This window comes from Bubalus bubalis, chromosome 1 (genome assembly GCF_019923935.1).
Source record: "Bubalus bubalis isolate 160015118507 breed Murrah chromosome 1, NDDB_SH_1, whole genome shotgun sequence".
In the NCBI taxonomy this organism is placed as follows: domain Eukaryota; kingdom Metazoa; phylum Chordata; class Mammalia; order Artiodactyla; family Bovidae; genus Bubalus; species Bubalus bubalis.
This window is the reverse complement of record NC_059157.1, coordinates 147,404,350-147,430,764: the sequence shown is the minus strand read 5'-3', so window position 1 is coordinate 147,430,764 and position 26,415 is coordinate 147,404,350. Positions and strand designations below refer to the sequence as shown.

At 33.6% G+C, this 26,415-nt stretch overlaps 1 protein-coding gene across 4 annotated transcripts in view; it reads right to left on the bottom strand.

The window, feature by feature from the left end:
* The window catches only part of SI (sucrase-isomaltase), a 112,695-nt gene extending 98,152 nt beyond the window's left edge, over positions 1–14,543 (bottom strand). Inside the window, exons 1-9 of one of the 4 annotated variants that reach the window (XM_006054379.3) lie at positions 14,484–14,543; positions 11,784–11,901; positions 10,473–10,567; positions 7,671–7,788; positions 7,265–7,374; positions 6,187–6,338; positions 4,843–5,014; positions 3,410–3,509; positions 2,207–2,319 (exon numbers count right to left, since the gene is read on the bottom strand). In XM_006054379.3, coding sequence (XP_006054441.2) covers positions 2,207–2,319; positions 3,410–3,509; positions 4,843–5,014; positions 6,187–6,338; positions 7,265–7,374; positions 7,671–7,788; positions 10,473–10,567; positions 11,784–11,901 — 978 coding nt within the window. In that variant the 5' untranslated portion in view covers positions 14,484–14,543. Of the gene's footprint in view, positions 1–2,206; positions 2,320–3,409; positions 3,510–4,842; positions 5,015–6,186; positions 6,339–7,264; positions 7,375–7,670; positions 7,789–10,472; positions 10,568–11,783; positions 11,902–14,483 lie in introns of those variants that run through there. The other 3 variants (XM_006054380.3, XM_006054382.3, XM_006054383.3) reach the window with 3 other exon arrangements.
* Between the last annotated feature and the right edge of the window lie 11,872 nt (positions 14,544–26,415).

Below are 26,415 nucleotides of genomic sequence, written 5' to 3'. Positions count from 1 at the left end.
AACAAGAAAACTGTCTCACTGCATTCCCACTTCCTGTAGCAACAAAATGAATGAATGATAACATGTAAGAAAAGGAATTTACAATTCCTATTCTGTTACATTTGGCACTTATTTCTCTCCTAGTTTGCAAAAATATTAATAAAATATGCGCCTACAAGGCTCCCCACATAGTATTTCATAAGCTACTTTTGACAGTCACATGTAGGGCCTTGGTTTCTTCCTTCCTCCAAGGACCACATGGGCCCTTCTCCTGCCACATTCTGTTAGCCCAAGCAGGGTCAGTGCATATTCGCAACAGACCACTAGTGTCTTATCACAACAACAGAGCACAGGATTTTGCACATGGATATACGAGTGCAACTGATATTATTTTTTTCACTAAAAATGAAGTATTAGGTTGTATTAACACAAATAACTTTATATGGCATGATGGCTTTTCTCTCGTTAAGGTATATACATTTTAGGGGAAAGAACTGTGATTTCATCATGTACGTCTAAAAACTACTATTTAAAAATTTTTTAAAATACTAATGTTAAGTCATTGTATTTTCTTCAATTTAAGCACTAAATTTATCTTTTAAAACTTGGTATCAAATAAAACTCTGCCAAAACTCAATATGTTTACACTATTCATAAACATATTATGTTCCATAAAATTTTAAAGATTTAGACATGTGATTGAAATTTGTGTGTGTGTATGTTATACATATCACATAATTTATTTTCATAAAAGTATATAAAATAGGTGTTGCTACGTATTATGTTAATTTATGTACTTTTCATCTTATACTTTATATGTATATATCATCTTTAAAATGTATAAAATGATCTGGTCGTTCAAACGTATTAAAGTTTTCAATTTTGACATCCTGGCACCACTAATGAGTTAATTTGTACAGAAAGGATAGCTTGTTCTTCTTCAAATAAGAAATAGTTACTTTTGTCTATTCCCTATCTAATTTGTTCCCCCATTGAAATTAATAGTGCTATATTCCACACATCTTTTTTAATTTAAATTCGAGATTCTGCAAGTCTACCCATACAATGATGTATGCAAGTGGATAACTGTATTATTAATGCATGAATGCTGCATTGGCATGTCAAACATGACTCAAGTTCAGGTAGTGCTGACCACAGACTTTACTCAGCATGTAATAGACAACTATCCCAACTAATATTTCACAAAGCAAATCTTAAACTCTCAAAAATGTGCTATCCCCTGTTTTGATGATGTGACAACCATACACAATAAATATGATTTCATATTAGAGAGACTGTAAATTTTGTAGGCATTTCTGAAATTCACATTTATGAACAGCAATTTGGGAATTGCAAGACTTTGTAAATTATTCAATTGGGTAAAACTCTAGCTACTGTTAGTTTAGGTTTTTAGATCATAACTAAACTTTTTGATAGTAATTACTTCTCTTTTGATATTATTCTAGGAAATGGGAATTATATGTCAAAAGATTTATCAGTAAAACAAGATTTAAAAAATAAGCATAATTCTTAAATTGCATGTCTATAAAAAGTATTTACTTTTTATGATGATAACACCAAGATTCATATATGCTAATAGTCACAGAATAACAATTTACATGGGAGAAACATTCAGAATCAGGCTCAAAATAAGTCCTGAGTTCTTCACCTTTCTAAAGTCCTTCCTGGGCTCATGAACAATAGCATGTTATTTAATAGGTAAATGAAAGTTGTTTAGATAGTATGTTTAAGGTGTAAGACACTTCAGACTATGTTTTCAAAATCTGCCTTTCTAAATCTGATTGTCAGAGCCAATTTTACTGGGATTTACCTACTGTAGATTAACACCAAGTGTCAGTAGCCCTTTTTTAAAACTCAGTTGCCTCCAGAATTCTTATCAAATGAAGACAATATACCCCATTTTGTTTTATCCCATCAAATAAGGTCGTAGTGTAATATGTAACATCTCAGAGAAATCCAAATACTGAACTCAGCTGCCTGGAAGCAAGAACTGATTTGTTATCAGAAATATAGACATCTAAATATACCTAGGTGTCATTGTACAAGAAAAACAAAAATAAAAGTATCTTCTCATATCTGAAAAATGGTAAGGTATAAAAATACATTCAGCTAAGAGGCCTCCAGTAGCTTAGCTAAAATCATTTCAATATGTTAGATGAAAGAAAAGTATGGTAGAAAAAAAATTTAAAATAGACCTGCAACACACCTCTTGATACTGTTGAACTACTTGTTCTGGTGTGTCTCCCAGAAAGATATAAAAGTCCAGAATTCCACCTATAACTCGGTAAGTTACTATTGGAGTAGGTTGGATGAAAATCTCTACAAAACAAAAATTGGAAAAGCATATGTATATAGTAAAAATGTACATAATGAGAAAATAATTGCAATGCCTACTTAAAGTACTTCACATTAATCACATAATTTTAGAGTTTTTTATTATTAAGATAAAATATGATATTTAAGATAAGAATACAGGAGAAAAGTGGAATGCCACCATATATGAGGTTTATGATATGTTATTCCAGATATTCCTTTTACAGATGTTGGCAAAAGCTCCCCTAGAAACTGCTTAGCAGAGAATTAGAGGATCAGTCCTTTTACAATAAAAAATATTTCTTTTTGAAGTTGAATCTCAATTAGTTATTTTATTTGAAGATTCAGTGAAAGATCATATCACATGTTGATTTCTATAAAATAAAACTATGAAAATTTTAATTTTTCTATATGTTAAACATAGTAATTGTCTGGATAACCATATGGAGCACTGCTCTTGCTGGAATATTATTATTTTTGTAGTTTTTTTTAATTATCACTAATTCATCTATCAAATATAGGTATTACATTATTCACAACACTAGAAAATAAAAGGTTCTACATTATTTGAGTTATGGTAAACTGAAATATGATTCTTCTCTCTTTTTATCCCCATATAGACCTTTGTTTTTTTAATCTGCAGGGCATATGAACTTATTTTAACAATCAAGGCTATGGGAATGGGAATAGTCATTTACATGGATACATTCGATGTTGCTCTGGAGGAAAAGGAAGTGCCTATATATCATGATATAGCATACTTCCCCCAAAACAGACACACAAAAATCCATATCTCAGGCTCCTCTGTCCATGGAATTCTTCAGGAAAGGATACTGGAGTGGGTAGCCATTCCCTTCTCCAGGGGATCTTCCCAACCCAGGGATCAAACTCAGGTCTCTTGCATTGCAGGCAGATTCTTTACCTGAGACATAAAGGAAGCCCTCGCTAACTATAAAACCTGCTTATAATACTTTCACATTCTAAATCACTAACAACAAAGTTTACTCTGTTATAATATATCTATGATTGGAATAAATAAAGCAGTTAAAACATTTCAAGTCTCATTTGAACATATTATCAGATAAATTACTCTTACCCATTGCATTGCTGTTCATTAAGAAAACACCAAATGACTTTCCAGAAGTATCCTCAATGCACATGAAGAATGTTTGATGTCCATATAAATTATTATTATTCTATAAGGCATAAATTTGAAAATTAAAACTTAAAATACATTTAAAATTAAAAAGTATACTTGAATGGCTTTTATGTATTCCTGTATTTTTCTGTAATTTATTCCTCATATTCTATAATAATTTTTTCTACTATATACCATATGAAACATTGTAGCACAAAAGTCATTGAACTTATTTTATTTATTAATACATTAATATACAGTTATATAACTATATATTATGCTATTAATAGATTATTTAACTTTCTTTTATGTTTTATGATGATTAAATGAGTTTTAATAAGCCATTCATCAACTATATTTCAACAAAAAAATAAACTATCTGTGATAGGGTAATGAAATTTTTTTTTTTTAATTTTATTTTATTTTTAAACTTTACATAATTGTATTAGTTTTGCCAAGTATCAAAATGAATCTGCCACAGGTATGTGGAATGTTTATATATCATGTCTCATGTTCGCCCCAAGGTATTGCCAGGAATTCTAAGATGATGTCCACTTCATATAACTTTTTCAGTATAGTTGTTGAGAGCTGATGAGTAGCAAAATTTATTAATATTTTTATACCAAATGAGGATCTTTATAACAACTGACTTATTCATTTCAGTAGCACTGGAAATTTAAAAATTAGTCACATTTGACTCAAAGCAATCATGAATCAATTTTTAAAAGCTTTTTAATGCTATTGTATTTCTCATAAAAAACTGCATACTTTTGAAATTCAGAAATATATGTACACAAATAATAACTGATGACATCATAACAAAATATAAATAAACTATTAGAAAATAAAGATTAATTCTGCATGGAGGAGTTTGGGAAATTTTCTTATGATGTGAGATCAAATGAGCTATCAATGGTGTGTATAAGTAATAAAAAACTAACTTCTTATGAAAATATGTGAACCTAAGAAAGATTACTATGTTATAGATGAGGAAAAAGTAGATATAGATGCAGGACATGATGTCCACTAGATAGACAGACAGCACATATTCAAAGCCATGTCGAACATGGTAAGTGTTTGGAAGTGTTCTTATGTAATAACTAGTCCTAGATAGCGTTAAGTACAAGAGTAACTGAAAAGTTGTTGATAAAATATAAAAGTGAAAAGTCAAAGGAAAACATTCATAAATTGGAAATACCTTTTAAAATATTCATAAAATCTGTTCACTTATTTAGTTAATTTAGGACTTTGATATGAATCCTCATCCCTAAAGTAAAGAAGCTCCTGGAATATGTATCACTGACAACAAAAAATGATGGTTACAAAAAGGCTAGAATTATCTCCTGTCAAATATAATTATTTTATTTATAACAAGAAATATAGTTCCTTACATCACCAGGAAGTTGATCCCGAGTAAAAATTGGCCATGTTTTCCAATATAAATCATGACGAAATCTCTTATGAATATGTTCCCCGAGACCATAAATGTATTCATTGGGAAGTCTGGCTGAGATCTGTAAATACTGGTCGGAGTATACCAGGGGACCAATGCTGGTGTCAAACCTAGAGCACGAAATAAATACAAGGGCTAAAAATATATAAAATGTTCTACTAAATATGGATCTATGTTATCATCCAGAATATTTCATTTTAAATAGGTCAGTCTTTAGCTGTGATTACTTCTTATGAACACATGATTTGTACCATAACCAGAACTTGTTAATTTTACTAACACAATTTGCCTCATCATCAACAATATGATTCTTCACACGCATCTCTCTCCTTTTATCTTTACTACAATACTGAAGCACAACCACTATTATAAATTCATTTCACAAATGTCACAATTTGGACAAATTTACTCATGTTTTCAAGGTGACAAACTGGTAGGAAGCAGAACCAAATTTCAAACCCAGTTTTGACTTTCTACAGAGACAGAGTTTTAAAATGTAGTACTATACTGGTTTCTATACCTCTATACATGTATTAAAATTAAGTTTAAAATCATTTTTCCTGAAAAAGAAAGGTTTCATGTTTTATATATATCAGATATAAACTATGCAAAATGTCAAATAGCATTTCTTTTGTGATTTAACATAAAATCAACTTCAGGTTATTAAAATACATTTATGAAAATTAATTGCTGAGATTAAGTCCTGATAATCATCCAATTAACCTTTCTTGGAAACTCAAGAGCAGCAATATTGAAAATTACTAACTTTTTTGCCAAAAATGTCCCTCAAAATACATTTATAATGAAGGCATTCAGATAATGTTTAAATTATTATATATGGCTATTTAAATTTATTATGTGTAAATTTATTCAATTAATTTCATACACATAATGAAAAATTCTCCAACACTATGGAAATTTGTCCCTCTCTGAATAGTAACTATTTGATCCTACCAGTTGAAAGAGAATATGATAGATAACAAGAAAAAGACATATAAGGTTTTTTAGGTATGCAAACTATATGCAAGGCTAAAATTGTATCAGAGGCTCTCTTCATTTCAACTTTGGTTGGCCCATTCTATACTTCATATTCTGGTACATTTCATCCATAAGAAATTAAAGCTTCTTTGATATTATAATATTTAAAAACATGTACACCCACCCTCTTTTGGAAGGAAATTTATTCTTTCTGAAAATGCCCTAAAAATGAGACTTTTGTGGTTCTATGATAATACAATAAAATTGACCAATTATTTAAACTTACATAAATATAATTACTTACAAAATTTTATTATTGCTTTTTCTAGAAATTTTAATGCTAAATGGATCATGTATAACCTCCACATTATACAGTGGATCAGAAGCTGCAGTTCCACTAAATTCTTTTACAAACTGATGAGGAACTTCATATCTTTTATTATTTGGATCAGTGATCTGCAAAGATATTTTAAAATTAGCATTATTTGATTCAAAACTGTTACTAAATTTTTCAGTTCTGAATTAGGTATTAAATGCAAGTTCCAAATACAAAACAATAAATCTAATGATTTTATAGAAGAGTTATTAATCTAGTCATAAACTTAACTTACATTGTTGAATGGCTATGCAAAGAATAAATTGTAATACTGTTAAGGAATTAATAGAATTAGTTAATTATAAAGGTACTATATCATATATAATTTTTATTGACCAATATAAAAAATCACGAGACTATTATTAAATATTGATTCTTAAATAGTAGATTTTTGTGAATTTAATTATTAATTATCCATGCAGTATTTTGATGATCACTCACTAACAAGTCCTGAAAGTAATTTGAATTTTGTTTTAAAAAAACAATTTTTGTGAAATTGTTGCTACAAGTTATTGTACAAAGGATATATTGTTTTTACTGCCAATCCAAAAGACCATACTGGCAAACAATTTGGTAAAGAAAGCAGAAATTAGTTTCTTTAAAATCATGACTAGAAGTGACACCAGTAAAAAGAACTAGTGAGTGTGTCACACATGGACCAATTAACAGCTTCCTTAAATTAAATTCTAAACTAATCTTTTATCACAGTCTGTAGTTCAATAACAAAAATTACTACAGTTTTTTGAGTGTTAGTTCTTCTGAGGACACTTTATCAAATATTTTACGCTAACTATATTATTAAATTCTTTAAAAACTACTGCTAGAGGAGCTAGTTCGTGTGTTCTATCTGAGAAGAAGGCTCAGAGAAGTGGAGTAACTAGTCCAATAAGTTCTTTTCTTTGGAATAGACATTTATTAAGAGGGAAAATGTCTTGGTGGGTTAGAGGGTATACTCATAACATGCTATTTAGTATTAACTTTTCTTTAGGAAACTAAAAAACCAAACCTTGAACCGCACACGATTGCGTGTCTGACTTTGAGTGGTGAGGAGAACGCTGTTAATGTCATTTCCAAAGAGTGTAGGTGAAGCTTTCCTTTTTAATTTGGCTTCAACTCCTTGAAGAAAAAAAAGTTGTATGAATTATGGTTTTATTTATAATGATTAGTAATCACTAAATATTTTCATATTTTTTCCAATTTTATTGTAGGTCTCACAAATAACCTTTTCTTTTTTTAATTTGGAAGATAGAATCATGAAAAAAAATAAGTTCTTAACATACCAAATTTGAACATTCTTGTGTACATGTTCCTATTTGATTTTATTTAAGATATTTTTCCAAAGAAAAAATTTAAATATACTTTTTTTATTCAACTTAAAATATGTTGGATCACCATGATAGAACACTTCTCACCAGCATTTGTTGATGTTACTTTCTCAGCATTATAGCCGTGGTTATTTACGAAGAAGCACCAAGGAATAACAGAATCATTCCATGGCCTCCAGCAGCAACCTCGAGCTGCACAAAGTGTCTGATAAAACATTTATTAAAGGAATCATAGGATTAGTGCTGTTATTATATATGTTGGTCTCTATTTTTTTTTTTTTTGGTTTTGTTTTGTGTTTTTTTTTTTTAATTTTATTTTATTTTTAAACTTTACAAAATTGTATTAGTTTTGCCAAATATCAAAATGAATTCACCACAGGTATATGTGTGTTCCCCATCCTGAACCCTCCTCCCTCCTCCCTCCCCATACCATCCCTCTGGGTCGTACCAGTGCACCAGCCCCAAGCATCCAGTATCGTGCATCGAACCTGGACTGGCAACTCGTTTCACACATGATATTTTACATGTTTCAATGCCATTCTCCCAAATCTTCCCACCTTCTCCCTCTCCCACAGAGTCCATAAGACTGTTCTATACATCAGTGTCTCTTTTCCTGTCTTGTACAGGGTTATTGTTACCATCTTTCTAAATTCCATATATATGCGTTAGTATACTGTATTGGTGTTTTTCTTTCTGGCTTACTTCACTCTATATAATAGGCTCCAGTTTCATCCACCTCATTAGAACTGATTCAAATGTATTCTTTTTAATGGCTGAGTAGTACTCCATTGTGTATATGTACCATGGCTTTCTTATCCATTCATCTGCTGATGGACATCTAGGTTGCTTCCATGTCCTGGCTATTATAAACAGTGCTGCGATGAACATTGGGGTACACGTGTCTCTTTCCCTTCTGGTTTCCTCAGTGTGTATGCCCAGCAGTGGGATTGCTGGATCATAAGGCGGTTCTATTTCCAGTTTTTTAAGGAATCTCCACACTGTTCTCCATAGTGGCTGTACGAGTTTGCATTCCCACCAACAGTGCAAGAGGGTTCCCTTTTCTCCACACCCTCTCCAGCATTTATTGCTTGTAGACTTTTGGATCGCAGCCATTCTGACTGGTGTGAAATGGTACCTCATAGTCGTTTTGATTTGCATTAATGAATATTTAAAAAAAATTATTTCTTCAAATATGTATGTGCTAAAATATCATTTATTCTTTTGTTCCTTTCACTTTGAAGAAATGTAAATATTTGATGAATTGAATTACATCAGTGATCGATGCTCTGAGTTGTGATTTATCAATTTTCCATATGAATACACATTATCATAAGGTCATGTTATTTTCAAGATTCCTGCCCTCCAGATAATTAATTATAGTCTGTTCTGTTGCCATGTAGCCAGTGCAGAAGAACTAAAATATTTATTGTGCACCAATTATGTATCAAGTTGCAAGTGAGGCTATAAAGAAGAGATGGTCCCAAATTTAAGCCTAGGTAAAATGTTTAAGGTCTTTATTTCCAGATAATTATTACTTTGATATGATTTATACTATTTAAACTAGTTCATATGCTAGCTGTTGCAACTAGTAGCTGCCATTACATCTAATGTATAAAGTAAAATAATAAATTCTCCTTAATATTATGATCTATATGGAAAGACTACATGAAGGGAAAGAAAAATTATATATGTTTATAGGAAAATTTGAGTTACATGGTGATGTGTGTCAACATTGGTATAATAAAAAATCTATTTAATATTTAAGTTTAATAGTGTAACATATTTTCATAATTTGAATACTTGTGAGCCCTTTTTCTTGGCTATTTGCATTGAAAAAAATTTTTTTAAATCTCCATGTTTACCAGTTAATGGTACACATGTTAAATTCTCTCCCATTTTTAACATCAAAGTGGCATCAGGTACACATATACACAGGGGCTTCCCAGGTGGCTCAATGGTAAAGAATCTGCCTGTAAATGCAGGAACCACAGGCGATGCAGGTTCAATCCTGGGTTGGGAAGATCCCCTAGAGGAGGAAATGGCAGCCCACTCCATATTCTTGCCTAGAGAATCCCATGGGTAGAGAAGCCTAGCAGGCTACAGTCCATGGAGTCGCAAAGACTCAGACACGACTGAGCTACAGAGCACACATACACACACACATACATACGTGCACACACACATACACATGCATACATGTTATAAAAATGATAGTTCAATGGGAACTGAGCATTTTGGAGGGTCATTACCTAACAGAATCTGAAGAATGTGTGACTTTTGATATAAACATCACAAAATGGGAATACACACATATACATCTTCACTCATTGACCTTTTAATCCCATACAAGTTATAATGACTAAGGAAGAGTCAATTTAGGGTTAAGTGAATCCATTTATTTACACTTAATTTGCTCCAGTTGAATTCCTTCTCCCCAAATAATAAAAAAATAAATGGTTTGAAAAATTTTAAAAATAGTTACAAGAATCAATGTTACTTTATTTTCCACAGATTCTTCTTGTTAATGTCATCATCACAAACAATTTAATAGAGTGTAGATATTCTTTCTTAAAATTTATATATTTATCAAAGGTCATACTTTTAAGCAGTAGTTTGAGAGGATAGAATTTCATAAAAAATTATAAATTTAATAATAGCTTTTTAAGTATGGAAAAATATTAAGTGGCTATTTTGAACTAAAGTACAGAAAAGCAGGCTCAGTAATTTCCATTATCTCTCATCTGTGCATACATAAATAAAAATAAATGTGGCCTAATAAATGGCTATACTTTTTAAAATATGAATATATCCAATATTGAATAATTATCTTAATATAATTATCATACTATATATCTATTCATAAAAATATAAAAGACTTTGGTTGCAGACCTGTGTGGGAGATCGTTCTGGAATGCAGTTTATTCTCTGGTTGATAGGATCGTTCAGTACACTTGGGCATGTGCCTCGGGTTGAATCACTGATTTCTGAGACAGAAACAGATCAATAAAACAAAACATGGTTTTAAATTTAATTTTCAAGTAACAAATACATTGAAAGTAAACACAAATATATATATATATAATGAAAATTAAACATAACTTAAAAAAACCCTACAAATTCAAGTCCTAATTACCGAAAGGAAATGATCCAAAAGCCCTTTGACTGTTCCTTAAGAGAATCAAAGTATATTCACAGAAGGTCTTAAAAGACAGACTCAAAAGGAAACAAAATGTTTTCTGCACCATACTCATAAACTGTGTTTTAGAGATGAAGAAAGAAGATGGAGAAATATGTATGGGGAATATATATGGGGAGAGGATGCAGAGAAGGAGACAAGAATTAAAGAAGACAAAAAGTTTAGGAGGAAGAAGATACTAAAACAGAAGAGAAAGAAGAGAATAGCAAAAAAAAGCAAAACCCCAACTCTATATAATAAAGAGGGACTTTCTAGCAACCAGAGATGGGGAAGATAAATTTGATTGCTTCATAGTATAGCAAGCTTTCAGTTTACTAGAAGAATATAAAACAAGACAAGAGGCAGCAGAAAACACTAACTACTGTTAGACTAGAAGATAATTTGCAATACATTTTCCCCTTCTGATTTAATTAGGATAGAATGATGAAGAAAGAAAAAGTAGATCAGGTGGATGAAAGTAGCATGCGTCAGCTCTAAATTAGGATATAAATATTCAGGAAAAAATGATAAACACTTCAAGCCTGTTTCACCTACTCTCTGTTTCTCTCATATGACCTCACTCTTAAAAAAAAAAAAAAGTCTATGACAAAGAGGTTATCCCCTTAAATTTCCTAACCCCTCTTGCAAGTGTCTGAAAGCTAGAGCAAAACCCGACTAATGAGATTTCACGCTAGTTAGAAGAACCTTACTAGTAACTATACAAGATTACTGTGCTGTTTATTAATATTTTGGGGTTTTTTTGCCTATTTACCAGTTCTAAAGCTAGGCCATTAATATCAAAGCATATGGGTTTCTTAATTGCAATGACACATCATTGAAATATCTGTAATATAATGGTTAGAAAAAGTTGGAGTAACTGTAACTTACCTGAGATCTTTCTTCAAGTATTTCATCTTGTATAGATCGCACATAGATTATAAACTAGTTTTCAAGATCCATAATTATTATACAGTAAACTTTATCTCAACCTCACTATAATGTATAAGTATTTTCAAATTATTTACCTTCAACAGCAGGTGTCTTAGTTGCTAAAACAACAACTAGGGCAATAGCTATTATTGTAACTATAGCAAAGAGGACAATCAAAGTAATTTCTAATCCAGAGAATTTCTTCTTGGCCATCTAAAGAAAGAAAAAGAATATACATTTGAAATGTAGACTATACAATAAATAACCATAATTATCATAAAATTATATATTTTTTCTACTAAGCATAATGCAAGCAGAGCTGCAGACAGCTCTAACAGTTTACAATCTAAAATAATGCACACTTGCAAAAGGGTTAACAACATGTGCAATTTCAAGTAAAAAGACAGAATTAGTGATGAACATTATAGTAGTACACTGAAATGAAATATAAAAGGAAAAAAATTTCCAAGAGGGATTAGTTGCTCTCTCATTTTAGAGCATTTTTCAAGTCAAGGAAAGCTTATACTTGTATTGTGTTCCTTAATTCCACAACAACTGTATGAAGGAGACACTGTTATTTTATGAACCTCAGGCTTAGAGAAAATATTATTTTTTCAAAGTAAAAAAAAAACCCAGTTCTTCCTACTATAACTATTGCTCTGCAATTCCAGCACTGCTTTCTTATAAGGATATTATGGGAAAGTATATAAATATAAATATGGGGGAAATAAAATAAATATAAACATATAAAAGAATACAAATATAAAATGTTGTAGAAAATACATATATACAGGACACATACATACACACACACACATATATATATGCTATACATTTAGGAGTTGTTGCTTTAAAAAAGCATTTAAACTACATGATCTCCAAATTCCACTCTCAAATAGCAAAATATACCAGACTCTCAAATCAAAATGTATTTATTTCAGATAATATTATGTATTTGAGTTACCATCCAGAGGTGCCTAAATGTAGGTAGGGAAGGGCTCTTCTCTAGTAATTATCTTAAAGCCTATTTGTTTAACTTAGTTTTGGTCATAATCTATCTCTCCTTGTCTTTAAGCTTCCATGAGTTTTCTATATTTTATGTTGCTATATGTTTTAATTCAATGGAATATACCCAGATAGAAATTGAAAATTTTCACAGTAAGTGGTCTTATAAATTGCTGGTTTTAAAATCAATTTTTATTTTTGCCCTCTTATACTCGCCCTTTCTCTTCTGTCTATGTCAGTTCACATACTGAGTTGTCCCGATCTAAAAACTTTTTTTCTCTCTTACATATCTTTCTACCACAATAGAGCACTCAACAAGTCTTGCTGATTCTACTTCTGGAATAGTTTCAGAATTTTACCCTTATCTCCAACAATGAATTATTTTTTCTGGATAACATGTTTTAGTACATGCTGTTTAATCTTTCTTCAATTCTTCCACACCTGCTCTTCTAGTTCCAATTTATGCCCAGTTCAAATCCTATGTCATCTGTGAAAGTTTTCTTACTTTTAGAAGCAGAGTTAAATCAATTCTCTTCCTATTTTACAACAGTATATAGTGTATCTATTGCAATTATTTAAGCATGTGTTAATCCTCCATTGTATTGTCACATTCCTAATAGCAAGAATCATGAAAGTAGCTCAGATCCTAACATCAAATTAGTATAAGCTCAATTTGAAAAATATACCTTATGATTGAAAGTTTAAAGATTAGCATTCAGTTTTAGCTTATGATTTTCTGTTATAGATATGTAAGCTGTTTACTGCATCAGTAATCTTCAGAGAACTTGAATGAATGTAAGCTAAATTTAAATAAAGCAACATGATCTAAAAGGCTGTTTAGAAAATGAATCCCGGTTGCTCAATGTTATGTGAGAAACAACAGAAATGCATTTAATGCTTAACTTGAAATAAGTTTAACTCTCACACAAAGTAATTTTATTTTGAGATCAAGAAGCCAATAAAAATGATTGTTCTTTTCTTTTGTTAAGGGAAATCTAAAAAAAAAAAAATGCATATTGTCATGAAGCTAACCCTCTTTAATTTAAATAAATCAGAACAAAAATGTACCAAAATTACAGTAACAATAAATTAGAACAAAATAATAAATCAGAACAAAAATGTACCAAAATTAAATTATTTATATGAGTACTTATAAATGATCAGTACTAAAGTTGGTCATAAGCTGTAGGTGGTAATTATAGTAATTGTATTTTGGATTGCAGTAGTTTTAAGCAAAATATTTTTGGAGAAATTATATACTGATGCCATTTCTCTGTATATTTGTTTTCAAAATGAGTAATACTTACTACTAATTTTAAAGATCACTAATGACTAGTCTTTAAAAAAATTAGCTAGAAAAGATTTAAGTGTTTTATAAGTGTAGCATTCCATTCTGCATATATTTTTCCTAAATATATATTTATCATGCCTACAGTATTTCTCTAAATTTCAAAATATATTTTATATCTATTTTCATCTATATAGAACAATTCAACTAAACTTGCTATCATTCTACTTGGGTCTGACAGTTTTAATGAATAGCTCGTCGAATAAAATATTATATCTTTAAAACATTTTAGAAATGTTTTTTCCTGTTTTAGTACAAGGGGCTATACATTTAATATGGAAAATGAAAATACGTTATCATTGCTATTTTAACCAATTGAATATAGGAATACTGCTAACATGAATTAAAGAAATACACACACAATTACTTGGAAACTCAAATGGTTCCAATGTTTCAAATGTTTGTTTGTTTTCAAACAAAGAAATACGATAGGTAAACTTACCTTATTTCATAGTCTGTTCTTTCTGCTTTGCTGTACCAGAGTTGAGTAAGGCTGCCAAAGTAATGATCAGGGAAAACTGCTCAGCTATAAAGTGAGCTACTCATAAAGTTTTATTGCACTCTCACCAGCCTATCAGTATTTAATAAACTTCTGTTCAATGTGCAGTCATAAAAAAAAAACTTAACGCTGAAAACTGTTGTGTAAATCTCTCTCTGGGAATCTAGGTTAATTAATAATTGTGCTCTCAGATAGTCTTTGATTTCTGGAAGCTATGACTAGCCTAAGAACATAAAAGTACTTATTTATAGTGTTTATTTCCCTTTTCAAAATTGTATTTCTTTTACCATGTAGATGCTGTTTCATTTTACTGTTTTATCTCATTGTGCAAAATTTAAACTCTCATTGGAAAGTTGAAACATACTTGTAAGCTAGGATTTGAAAAACACTTGTAGGAAATGACAATTGGCAGATAATATTTCATAAAAGGCAGTGATTAAATAAGTTATCTCCTGTGTCTTGTTATTAAACTTCAAGTTGAAGAACTAACAAAATCCCTAAAAATGAAGTGTAAAAGTATAGATATACAAATAAGTAGTACAGAAATAAAATCAACATTTTATTTATTACTTATAGCACTGATTTTGTTATCAAAAATTATTGCATAAACACTTAACTTTTCATACAAAAAAAATATAGGATATCAATTATTACACTATTGGTTTTAGCTAAAATAAGGTTTAAGGGCAAAGGACTTGAAACAAGAGCCCTGCATATACATACCAGCTGTAACACATATTTCTGAGAAACTCTGGGCACATTTGTTAATTTTCTTCAAGCCTCAGTCTCTGTATCTACAAATTAGAAATAAAAACACTTACCCATAGGGTCATCGTAAGAATTGTAAGTGCTCACATAGCCCATTATCATTATTACAGCTCTGCTACCACAGAGTACAATTTGACTCTGAAATGGTTAGTATGAGTTCTGCATGTAGTCAGGGTACTACATTTTCAAAGGAATTTACATTAAAACAATGTGGTCACACAGAGTAGAGTAACTAGTTTCTTGAGGCATCCTGAATATGAGTTTAAACAGAAACAGTAAAAGAAGTGTACACATGGATTACTCTTAAGACCTGGGGAGATATAAAGAACTTCCAGTACATAAATAGCAGAGATATGGAAATAAGATTAAAGTGATTTCCTCTCAATTCACAAAGCATATAATTCTTTAAGTGGAAAATCTCATTAAATCAACTTAAATCTTCTAGAACCAAGAGGTGAGTGGAACAAGGTCACAGGATATAAGGTTGATATACAAAGGTCAATCATGCTCCTATAAAACAGCAATGAATGATTGGACAATGAAACTAAAATACAGACCTACAGGTAGATAGAAATAGATACGCATATTTAGAGAGATATAAATGAATGGGGCTTTCCAGGTGGGGCTTAACTTCTCTTCCAGACTCCAGTTAGTCTGATTTTCTCTTTCTTTCCCTAAAGTATTCATCTACCACTCCCCAGCAAAACAATGCAACTTGTTTTAATCCCAGTGCAGTATTCCAATAGCACCTACTGCCTGGAGATAGAGATTTAAACTTCTTAACTTTATATTTACACTCTAAATTTTGCATTTGCCATTTCAGCTGACATCCTCAGTGAACCCACTCTCCTGTCATAACTATCAGTTAAGCTCTTCCACTTTCTCACTCTCACACCTGTGCTTATTTGGTCCAGAATCTGGATTGCCCTTCTTCAATGCAAGCTCTATCTATCTTTCTAATATCAGTTGACATCACTTTTCTACCAAAGGGACATTTGAATTCTTCTACTTGTCCTCAAGAGCATTAGTTAATGTCTCCCCATTCCCCTTCATAACAATGTATTTTACAATTGTGTTACAGTACTGCTTTAGCTTATATATTACCACTATCCATGCTTCCTTAGGGCTTCCCTCCTAGTTCAGTAGGTAAAGAGTCTGCCTGCAATGTAGGAGACCCAGGTTTGATTCCTGGGTTGGGAAGATCCCCTTGGAGAAGGAAAATGCCACCCACTCTAGTATTCTTGCCTGGGGGATCCCATGGACAGAGAAGCCTGGCAAGGCTACAGTCTATGGGGTCACACGAGTCTGACACGACTAAGCACACACAGCACAGAATGCTTGATTATATTGCCCACATGAGACTGAGCACATTTAGCAAGGACAATGACTTCTTCACTTAATTCACAACACTACCCACAACATTTTATGGAGCAAGATATAGCAGTGACTGTAAATTGTATATCTATATCAGCCCTCCCTTGTCAAAGTTCACCAGCAAAAAACCATCAGGAACATGACTGGATTCAAGCAAGGAAGGGCAGGGTGTCTCAGACAAAGTTGGCAGTGTTTATTATAGAATTTGTACTTACACTGTGTGTATGTGCGTGCATGTTCAATCTTATTCAACTCCATTGACCCAGGGTTTGAACCCAGGTCTCCTGCATTGACAGGCAGATTCTTATATTAAGAGACTTACATTAAGTGGACTTATATTAAGTGACTTTTATTAAGTTATAATATAGTATAATATATGCCATGCCGTGCTAAGTCGCTTCAGTCGTGTCAGACTCTTTGCAACTCTATGGACGGTATCCCGCTAGGCTCCTCTCTCCATGGGATTCTCCAGGCAAGAATACTTGAGTGGGTTGCCAGTGCCCTCCTCCAGGGAATCTTCCAGACACAGGGATTGAATCTATGTCTCCTGAGGCTCCTGCATTGAGGGTAGATTCTTTACCACTGAGCCACTGGGGAAGCCCCAATATAATATATACATATATATAAGTTATCTGGACTTATATTGTGTGTACTAAATCGCTTGAGTCATGTTCAACTCTTTGCGACCCTATGGACTCTAATCCTCCAGGCTTCTCTGTCTATGGGATTCTCCAGGCCAGAATCCTGGAGTGGATTACGAAACCCTCCTCCAGGGGATTGAACCCATGTCTCTTAATCTCCTGTGCTGGCAGGTGGTTTCTTTCCCACTAGCACCACCTGGGAAGCCCGGACTTTTATTAAATGACCAATAATAAGAAATTAGAGAAGAGGGAAGAACTATGCCTGGATTGGATAATGTCCAGAAGTGAAGAGAATTCAGTAATTAAGAATCTTAATCCTGGCACAGGAGGTGGAAAGAAGAAAGTGGAGCTGGGGAACATCACTGGTAATACACTCAAGTCAATTTTTGCAACAATATGGCCTACTTAAAAACACTGTTTATCAGTCTTACCAGCAGCAGAGTCAATTTTTCAGTTTGTCTTTTTTCTGTTTTCTTCTTTTAAGGCAGAGAGTCCCCTAAATTTAATAAAGTACACGCATGTCTATTTATAGACTACATTTTCCAGTCTCTCAGATATTAATTTCGATGATGTAACTAAATTATATTAATAGTGAGATGAGACCAGAATTCATGCATGCAACTTTCACATTACATTTTTAAGAAGAAACTGCTTCCCCTCATATCCTCTATTTAATTCTTTCTATGAGCCAGACATATATTGGTTCTGTAAGCCAGCTTTGAGCATGTATCCCCAGTAGACAAGAAGTTAGGAGAGATTTAAACTCCTGGATCACCTTGTGGACTAGAAGAACCTATCTACCCTGGATCATTAAATTTCCTCTAAAATATTAAATGGGAGAAAAATAATCTGTCTGCTTTAAATCACTGAAGATTTGAGCATCTTTATTAGAGCACTTTATACACATCTAATACATATGGTAAGAATAGACATTGGCTACTGAATTATAAATTCTAATGATAAAATGTTAACAGTATCCACTATAAATCAAAAGATTGCTAGTTGGATTATGTGTACTATCTGTGACCTCCTTTGGCCTTCAATTGTGTGGCTTGCCAAGTATTTTCCCAAATCAGGAATCTATATGCATACATATGCATAAATACCCAGAACTAATAGATAATAAAGTATTAAAGGGACTAACAGAATCACTACAAATGATTGCCAAATTGAAATAAAAATTCATTATTACTTTATTACTCATGCTTTCCTATGTTGGAGGGAAAGATTTTATTTCTGTCAAATTTGCACTCTTGAAATGTGAAGAGTGATTTGGATGGGAAGGGCTGGGTCATTTTGAATATAAGTTCTTGAATAACTAGTAAGGTAATTTTCAAAATAAGTCATTTAGGACTTTCCTGGTGGTACAGTGGATAAGAATCTGCCCTGCAATGCAGGGGACTTGGGTTCGATCCCTGGTCCAGTAAGATTCCACAGCACGTGGGAGCAACTAAGCTCATGTGCCACAACCCTAGATTCCACAAATTGCAACTACTGAGCCGCTGTGCTGCAACTACTGAAACCTGTACAGGTAGAGCCTGTGCTACACACAAGAGAGGCCACCAAAGTGAGAATCCTCTACACCACGACAAAGAGTATGCCCACTCACCACAATAAGAGAAAGCCAGAGCATAGCAACAAAGATCCAGAGTAGCCAAAAAAATTAAAAATAAATTTAAAAAAATGTCAATCATCACTGGGAAAAATTGACAGGATAGATTGTTATCTATTAAGTTCCAATCATATGATGTAAAATATATTTTGTCTGTGTAATACCAGTCTATGCAGTTGACATAAAACTGGAACAACTAATAAAAATGAATGCCTGAGAGTAATCTAATTATTATTGTATTTATTGCAAATATCATTGAAACTATATAAATATCAAAATGATATTTGTTTTATGAAAACTGTACTAAAGTTTCCAACTTATTAATAACTTTTTTGACCCTATTTCCATATTTGGATTCTAGGCAATCTCTGGTAGGAAAAAGCACTTTTTGATGATGGGATATTCATTCATATTTGAGTAAGCAGACTATGATTTATTTCAAATGGCTACTAATGTATATAATCCTGAAAGAGTAGTTTCATGCATAACAGTAAAGAAAAAGAAAAACAAAGTGACTAGAGGATGTTCTAAGATGAATCTGATCCCCTTAGCACTGAAAGATTTACTCACTTTAAATAAATATTTACTAAAGACTTAAAGTCATTTTTCTTTGGCAAATAAGAACACTGAAGCTGTCTTAGAAACCAACTTTCTAAACCCTTCTGAAGTAATTTCTACATTAAGTATAATCAGTAAAGTTGCATAGAACTCTATGTCTAATTCTGTGAAGGTTTCAACAATGACAGTAAGTTTTCAATGACACATGGACTAAACACTCCAGTTTCTTGTTTCTTCACCCATAATAATATTTATTAGCTGAAATATTTATTATCTGGCAATTACGAATAGGGAATTTTAAATAAATTTAAATATAAATTATTTGAAGGTAATGAAGTAGCCCCTATGAGTGAGCATCTCCAAGATGTAACCTTTTTACACTTTCAGTTAAAATTACATCAGATATTTTCCAATATTCATTTTAGTATTCACCCATATCAGAAATAGTTTTATGAAACATAAGTTTTAGGAGGAAAATATAGACTCAAAGCTCATTTAACTCATAAGTTTTCCAAGACAATGAGCAACCATTGAACTAAGAAATTCTGCCCAGCTCTAATACTTACATTCAATAAATTCTGAGATTTTTATGACCATTCTAATCCATTGATACATTACCATATGCCAGCTTTGCATTAAGGAGAATAGTGGTGAATGGTACTCCCATTTCTATGCTCACTGCCTCATAAAGTATGTGAGACTTTGCACTAGGTACAAAAGTCTTAAGTTATGAAACTGTTTATGATACAATAGGAAAATTGTCTAATTAAAATGAGAAAACAAACCAGAGTTAAAACATTTTATATTATTAGCAAACTTCTCTGATGTTTTCAGAATATATAAAACAAGCTTACAATACAAATACTGTAATTATTTCCCCCAGAATGTCTGAGAACCTATACCTACAATATAAAGTCAAACTAATAGTTGGGGTTAATTTTAAGTTTGGACTACATTACTTAAATTATATTAACAGAAATTCTAATCCAAGAAAAATACATGTGTTGTATGTTACCTATAATATACATATCTGATTAACTGTTCTGCTCTTTCCCAGTAGCACAGGAAAATGACTCAAAATATGTAATGCTTTGGATAGCCACAAGGTTGCCGGCACAAAACTGAAAACTCGCACCAAGACATATTTTATCAGCTTCTTCCATCAGCATTGAGTTGCTAAGGAATTTTATTTTATGACAGGTCAATTTTAACAATATGATTTCTAAAAAAAAAGTTTATTTATATTTCAGAATGTGGACTTCTGCCTGGAATATAGAAATCTGGAAAGATCATAATGATATGAATTTGATATGAATTTTAAAACAACAAAAAGTCAGTTAACCTGCAAAACCACAACTTTTCTTGAATTCATTGGTAACAGGTAAAATTGATAACTTGAAATTGAAGTTAGAAGAATGCAAGGAGACACAGAACACATTTGCTTAACCAAATTACATGGACACCAATGTCACACAAGCCAGTAAGGAAAATTCAGTTAAAATTTGTACTGAATTGCTAGAGGTTGAATGTGGCTCATATGAAAGTAACCCTGAAAGCCAAAGACAAGGGACATTTGTACCTATTCACAGGCTCTTTTTAAAAGAATCTTTTTAATGTGGGCCATTTTTTAAGTCCCCCACCTTTTTTTAAAACTTTTAATTTTGTGTTGGAGTACAGCTGATTAACAATGTAAGTTTCAGGTGGACAGCAAAGGGACTCAGTAACAAGTATACATGTATCCATTCTCCTCCAAAGTCCCCTCTCATCCAGGCTGCCACATAACATTGAGTAGAGCTCCCTATGCTGCACAACCTTGTTGGCTATCCATTTTAAATATATCAATGTGTACATGCTGATCCAAAACTCCCTATCTATCCCTTCTGCCTATCCTTTCCCCCTAGCAACCATAAGTTAGTTCTCTAAGTCTGTGAGTCTGTTTCTGTAAACAAGTTCATTTATATTTCTTTTCAGTTTATGCATATAAAGGATATCACACTATATTTCTCCTTCTCTGACTTACTTCACTTAGTATAACAATCTCTAGGCCTATCCATGTTGATGCAAATGACATTATTCCATTCTTCTTTAATGGCTGAGTAATATCCCACTGTATATACATACCACATCTTCTTTATCAATTCCTCTGTCGATGGACAATAAATGACTTTACATATGCTGAAATATTTTCCCTCTATACCCACTTCCATTCAGTTCAGTTCAGTTCAGTCACTCAGTTGTGTCCAACTCTGCTACTGCATGGACTACAGAATGCCAGGCCTCCCTGTCTGTCACCAACTTCTGGAGTTTACTCAAACTCATGTCCGTTGAGTCGGTGATGCCATCCAACCATCTCATCCTCTGTCATCCCTTTGTCCTCCCACTCTCAATCTTTCCCAGCATCAGGGTATTTTTGAATGAGTCAGTTTTTCACATCAGGTGACCAAAGTATTGGAGTTTCAGCTTCAACATCAGTCCTTCCAATGAATATTCAGGACTGATTTCCTTTAGGATGGACTGGTTGGGTATTCTTGCAGTCCAAGGGACTCTCAAGAGTCTTCTCCAACACCACAGTTCAAAAGCATCAATTATTCAGTGCTCAGCTTTCTTTATAGTCCACCTATCACATCCATACATGATGTGTATGGAAAAACCATAGCTTTGAGTAGATGGATCTTTGTTGGCAAAGTAACATCTCAGCTTTTTAATATACTGTCTAGGTTGGGCATAACTTATCTTTCAAGGACAAGTGTCTTTTAATTTCATGGATGCAGTTACTATCTGCAGTGATTTTGGAGCCCCCCAAAATAGTCTGTCACTGTTCCCATTCCATTAAGTGGCTTTTTTTTTCTTTTATCATGAATGGTGGCTTCTCTTGTTGCTCAGCTGGTAAAGAATACACCTGAAATGCAGGATACTTGGTTCAATTCCTGGGTTGGGAAGATCCCCTGGAGAAAGAAAGGCTGCTCACTCCAGTATTCTGGCTTAGAGAATTCCATGGATTGTATAGTCCCTGGGGTTGCAAAGAGTCGGGCACAACTGAGTGCCTTTCACTTTCACTTTCATCATTAATGGATGTTGAATGTTATTAAATGCTTTTCCTTCCTCTCTTGAGATGGTCATGTGGTTTTTGTCTTTTCTTTTGTGGATGTGGTATATCACATTGATTGACTTGCCTATGCTAAACCATCCTTGGGATTCTAGGATGAATCCAACCTGGTCATGATGTATGATCTTTTTTATGTAGTGTTGGCTTTGGTTTGTTAATATCTTTTTGAGAAATTTTTGCTTATATATTCATCACAGATTTTGGGCTGTAACTTTTTGGTAGTTTTTTTTGTCTGGTTCTGGTATCAGATATCTTGTTTGGGACCCTGAATGCTTCCTGTACCTAGATATCTGTTTCCTTTAGCTTTGGGAAGTTTCCATTCATAATTTCTTCAAATACACTTTCAGTACCCTGTTCTCTTTCTTTTCCTTCCAGGATTCCTATTATGTGTAGATTGGCATGCTTTCTATTTTCCCATAGGTAACTTATATTGCTTCCATTTTTTTTTTTTTTTAATTTGGTGTTCTGTCTCTTGTCCTGATTGAGTGATTTCCATTATTCTATCTTTTAGATGACTTATTTGTTTTTCTGCATGATTCATTCTGCTATTCACTGCCTTTAGCTCAGCTTTTGAATTGGTGAGTGAGTTTTCTGACATTTCTTGGTTTCTTTTTATAATTTCTAGTTCATTTAACAGTAACTTTCATTTCTATCAATAGCCTTTCTTAATTCTTTCCTTATTTTCATTATTTCCTTTTTGAACTTGGTATCTATTAGACTGAAGAGTTCTGTTTCTTTCTTTTTTTGAAAGTGATAGAGTCAGGATTGATTTGTTTTGTTTTGTTTTTCAAACTTTAAATTTTTAACTTTGTATTAAAATATAGCCGGTTAACAATGTTCTGGCAGTTTCAGGTGTACAGTGAGGAGATTTAGCCATGCATATACATATATCCTCTCGGCCACCGCCCCTGACCTCGGACTTGGGGTAGCTCCTCTCGGCGCATGTCCGAGGTCAAGGGCGGAGGCCTAGAGGAACAATCCCACCTCCAAGGAACGGTGGCTGCGCAGGTGCAGGAGGACCAAGAGGAGCTAACCCACATTCAAGGTCAGGAGGGGCGGCTGTGAGGAGATACCCCTCGTCCAAGATAAGGAGCAGTGGCTGCACTTTGCTGGAACACCCGTGAAGAGATACTCCACATCCAAGGTAAGAGAAACCCAAGTAAGATGGTAGATGTTGCGAGAGGGCATCAGAGGGCAGACACACTTAAACCATAATCACAGAAAACTAGTCAATCTGATCACACAGACCACAGTCTTGTCTAACTCAATGAAACTAAGCCATGCTGTGTGGGGCCACCCAAGATGGGTGGGTCATGGTGGAGAGGTCTGACAGAATGTGGTCCACTGGAGAAGGGAATGGCAAACCACTTCAGTATTCTTGCTTTGAGAACCCCATGAACAGTATGAAGAGGCAAAATGATAGGATACTGAAAGACGAAGTCCCCGGGCTGGTAGGTGCCCAATATGTTACTGGAGATCAGTGGGGAAATAACTCCAGAAAGAATGAAGGGATGGAGCCAAAGCAAAAACAATACCCAGTTGTGGATGTGACTGGTGATAGAAGCAAGGTCTGATGCTGTAAAGAGCAATATTACATAGGAACCTGGAATGTCAGGTCCATGAATCAAAGCAAATTGGAAGTGGTCAAACAGGAGATGGCAAGAGTGAATGTCGACGTTCTAGGAATCAGTGAACTAAAATGGACTGGAATGGGTGAATTTAACTCAGATGACCATTATATCTACAACTGCAGGCAGGAATCCCTTAGAAGAAATGGAGTAGCCATCATGGTCAACAAAAGAGTCCGAAATGCACTACTTGGATGCAATCTCAAAAATGACAGAATGATCTCTGTTCATTTCCAAGGCAAACCATTCACTATCACAGTAATCCAAGCCTATGCCCCAACCAGTACCGCTAAAGAAGCTGAAGATGAACGGTTCTTTGAAGACCTACAAGACCTTTTAGAGCTAACATCCAAAAAAGATGTCCTTTTCATTATAGGAGACTGGAATGCAAAAGTAGGAAATCAAGAAACACCTGGGATAACAGGCAAATTTGGCCTTGGAATATGGAATGAAGCAGGGCGAAGGCTAAGAGAGTTTTGCCAGGAGAATGCATTTGTCATAGCAAACACCCTCTTCCAACAACACAAGAGAAGACTCTACACATGGACATCACCAGATGGTCAACACTGAAATCAGATTGAATATATTCTTTGTAGCAAAAATGGAGAAGCTCTATACAGTCAGCAAAAATAAGACCAGGAGCAGACTGTGGCTCAGATCATGAACTCCTTATTCCCAAATTCAGACTTAAATTGAAGAAAGTAGGGAAAACCACCAGACCATTCATGTATGACCTAAATCAAATCCTTACGATTATACAGTGGAAGTGAAAGTGAAGTCACTCAGTCATTTCTAAACTCTTTGCAACACCATGGACTGTAGCCTATCAGGCTTCTCTGTACATGGGATTTTCCAGGCAAGAGTGCTGGAGTGGATTGCCATTTCCTTCTCCAGGGGATCTTCCTGACCCAGGAATTGAACCCGGGTCTCCTGCATTGCAGGCAGACGCTTTACCGTCTGAGCCACCAGGGAAGCCACAGTGGAAGTGAGGAACAGATTTAAGGGACTAGATCTGATAGATAGAGTGCCTGATGAACTATGGATGGAGGTTCATGAAATTGTACAGGAGACAGGGATCAAGACCATACCTATGGAAAAGAAATGCAAAAAAAGCAAAATGGCTGTCTGGGGAGGCCTTACAAATAGCTGTGAAAAGAAGAGAAGCGAAAAGCAAAGGAGAAAAGGAAAGATATAAGTATCTGAATGCAGAGTTCCAAAGAATAGCAAGGAGAGATAAGAAAGCCTTCCTCAGTGATCAGTGCAAAGAAATAGAGGAAAACAACAGAATGGGAAAGACTAGAGATCTCCTCAAGAAAATTAGAGATACCAAGGGAACACTTCATGCAAAGATGGGCTCGATAAAGGACAGAAATGGTACGGACCTAACAGAAGAAGATATTAAGAAGAGGTGGCAAGAATATACAGAAGAACTGTACAAAAAAGATCTTCATGACCCAGATAATCACGATGGTGTGATCACTCACCTAGAGCCAGATATCCTGGAATGTGAAGTCAAGTGAGCCTTAGAAAGCAACACTATGAACAAAGCTAGTGGAGGTGATGGAATCCCAGTAGAGCTATTTCATATCCTGAAGATGATGCTGTGAAAGTGTTGCACTCAACATGCCAGCAAATTTGGAAAACTCAGCAGTGGCCACAGGACTGGAAAAGGTCAGTTTTCATTCAAATCACAAAGAAAGGCAATGCCAAAGAATGCTCAAACTACCTCACAATTGCACTCATCTCACACACTAGTAAAGTAATGCTCAAAATTCTCCAAGCCAGGCTTCAGCAATATGTGAACCATGAACTTCCAGATGTTCAGACTCGTTTTAAAAAACACAGAGGAATCAGAGATCAAATTGCCAAAATCCACTAGATCATCAAAAAAGCAAGAGATTTCCAGAAAAGCATCTATTTCTGCTTTATTGACTATGCCAAAGCCTTTGACTGTGTGGATCACAATAATCTGTGGAAAATTCTGAAAGAGATGGGAATAACAGACCACCTGACCTGCCTCTTGAGAAACCTATATGCAGGTCAGGAAGCAACAGTTAGAACTGGACATGGAACAACAGACTGGTTCCAAATAGGAAAAGGAGTACGTCAAGGTTATATATTGTCATCCTGCTTATTTAACTTATATGCAGAGTACATCATGAGAAATGTTGGGCTGGATGAAGCACAA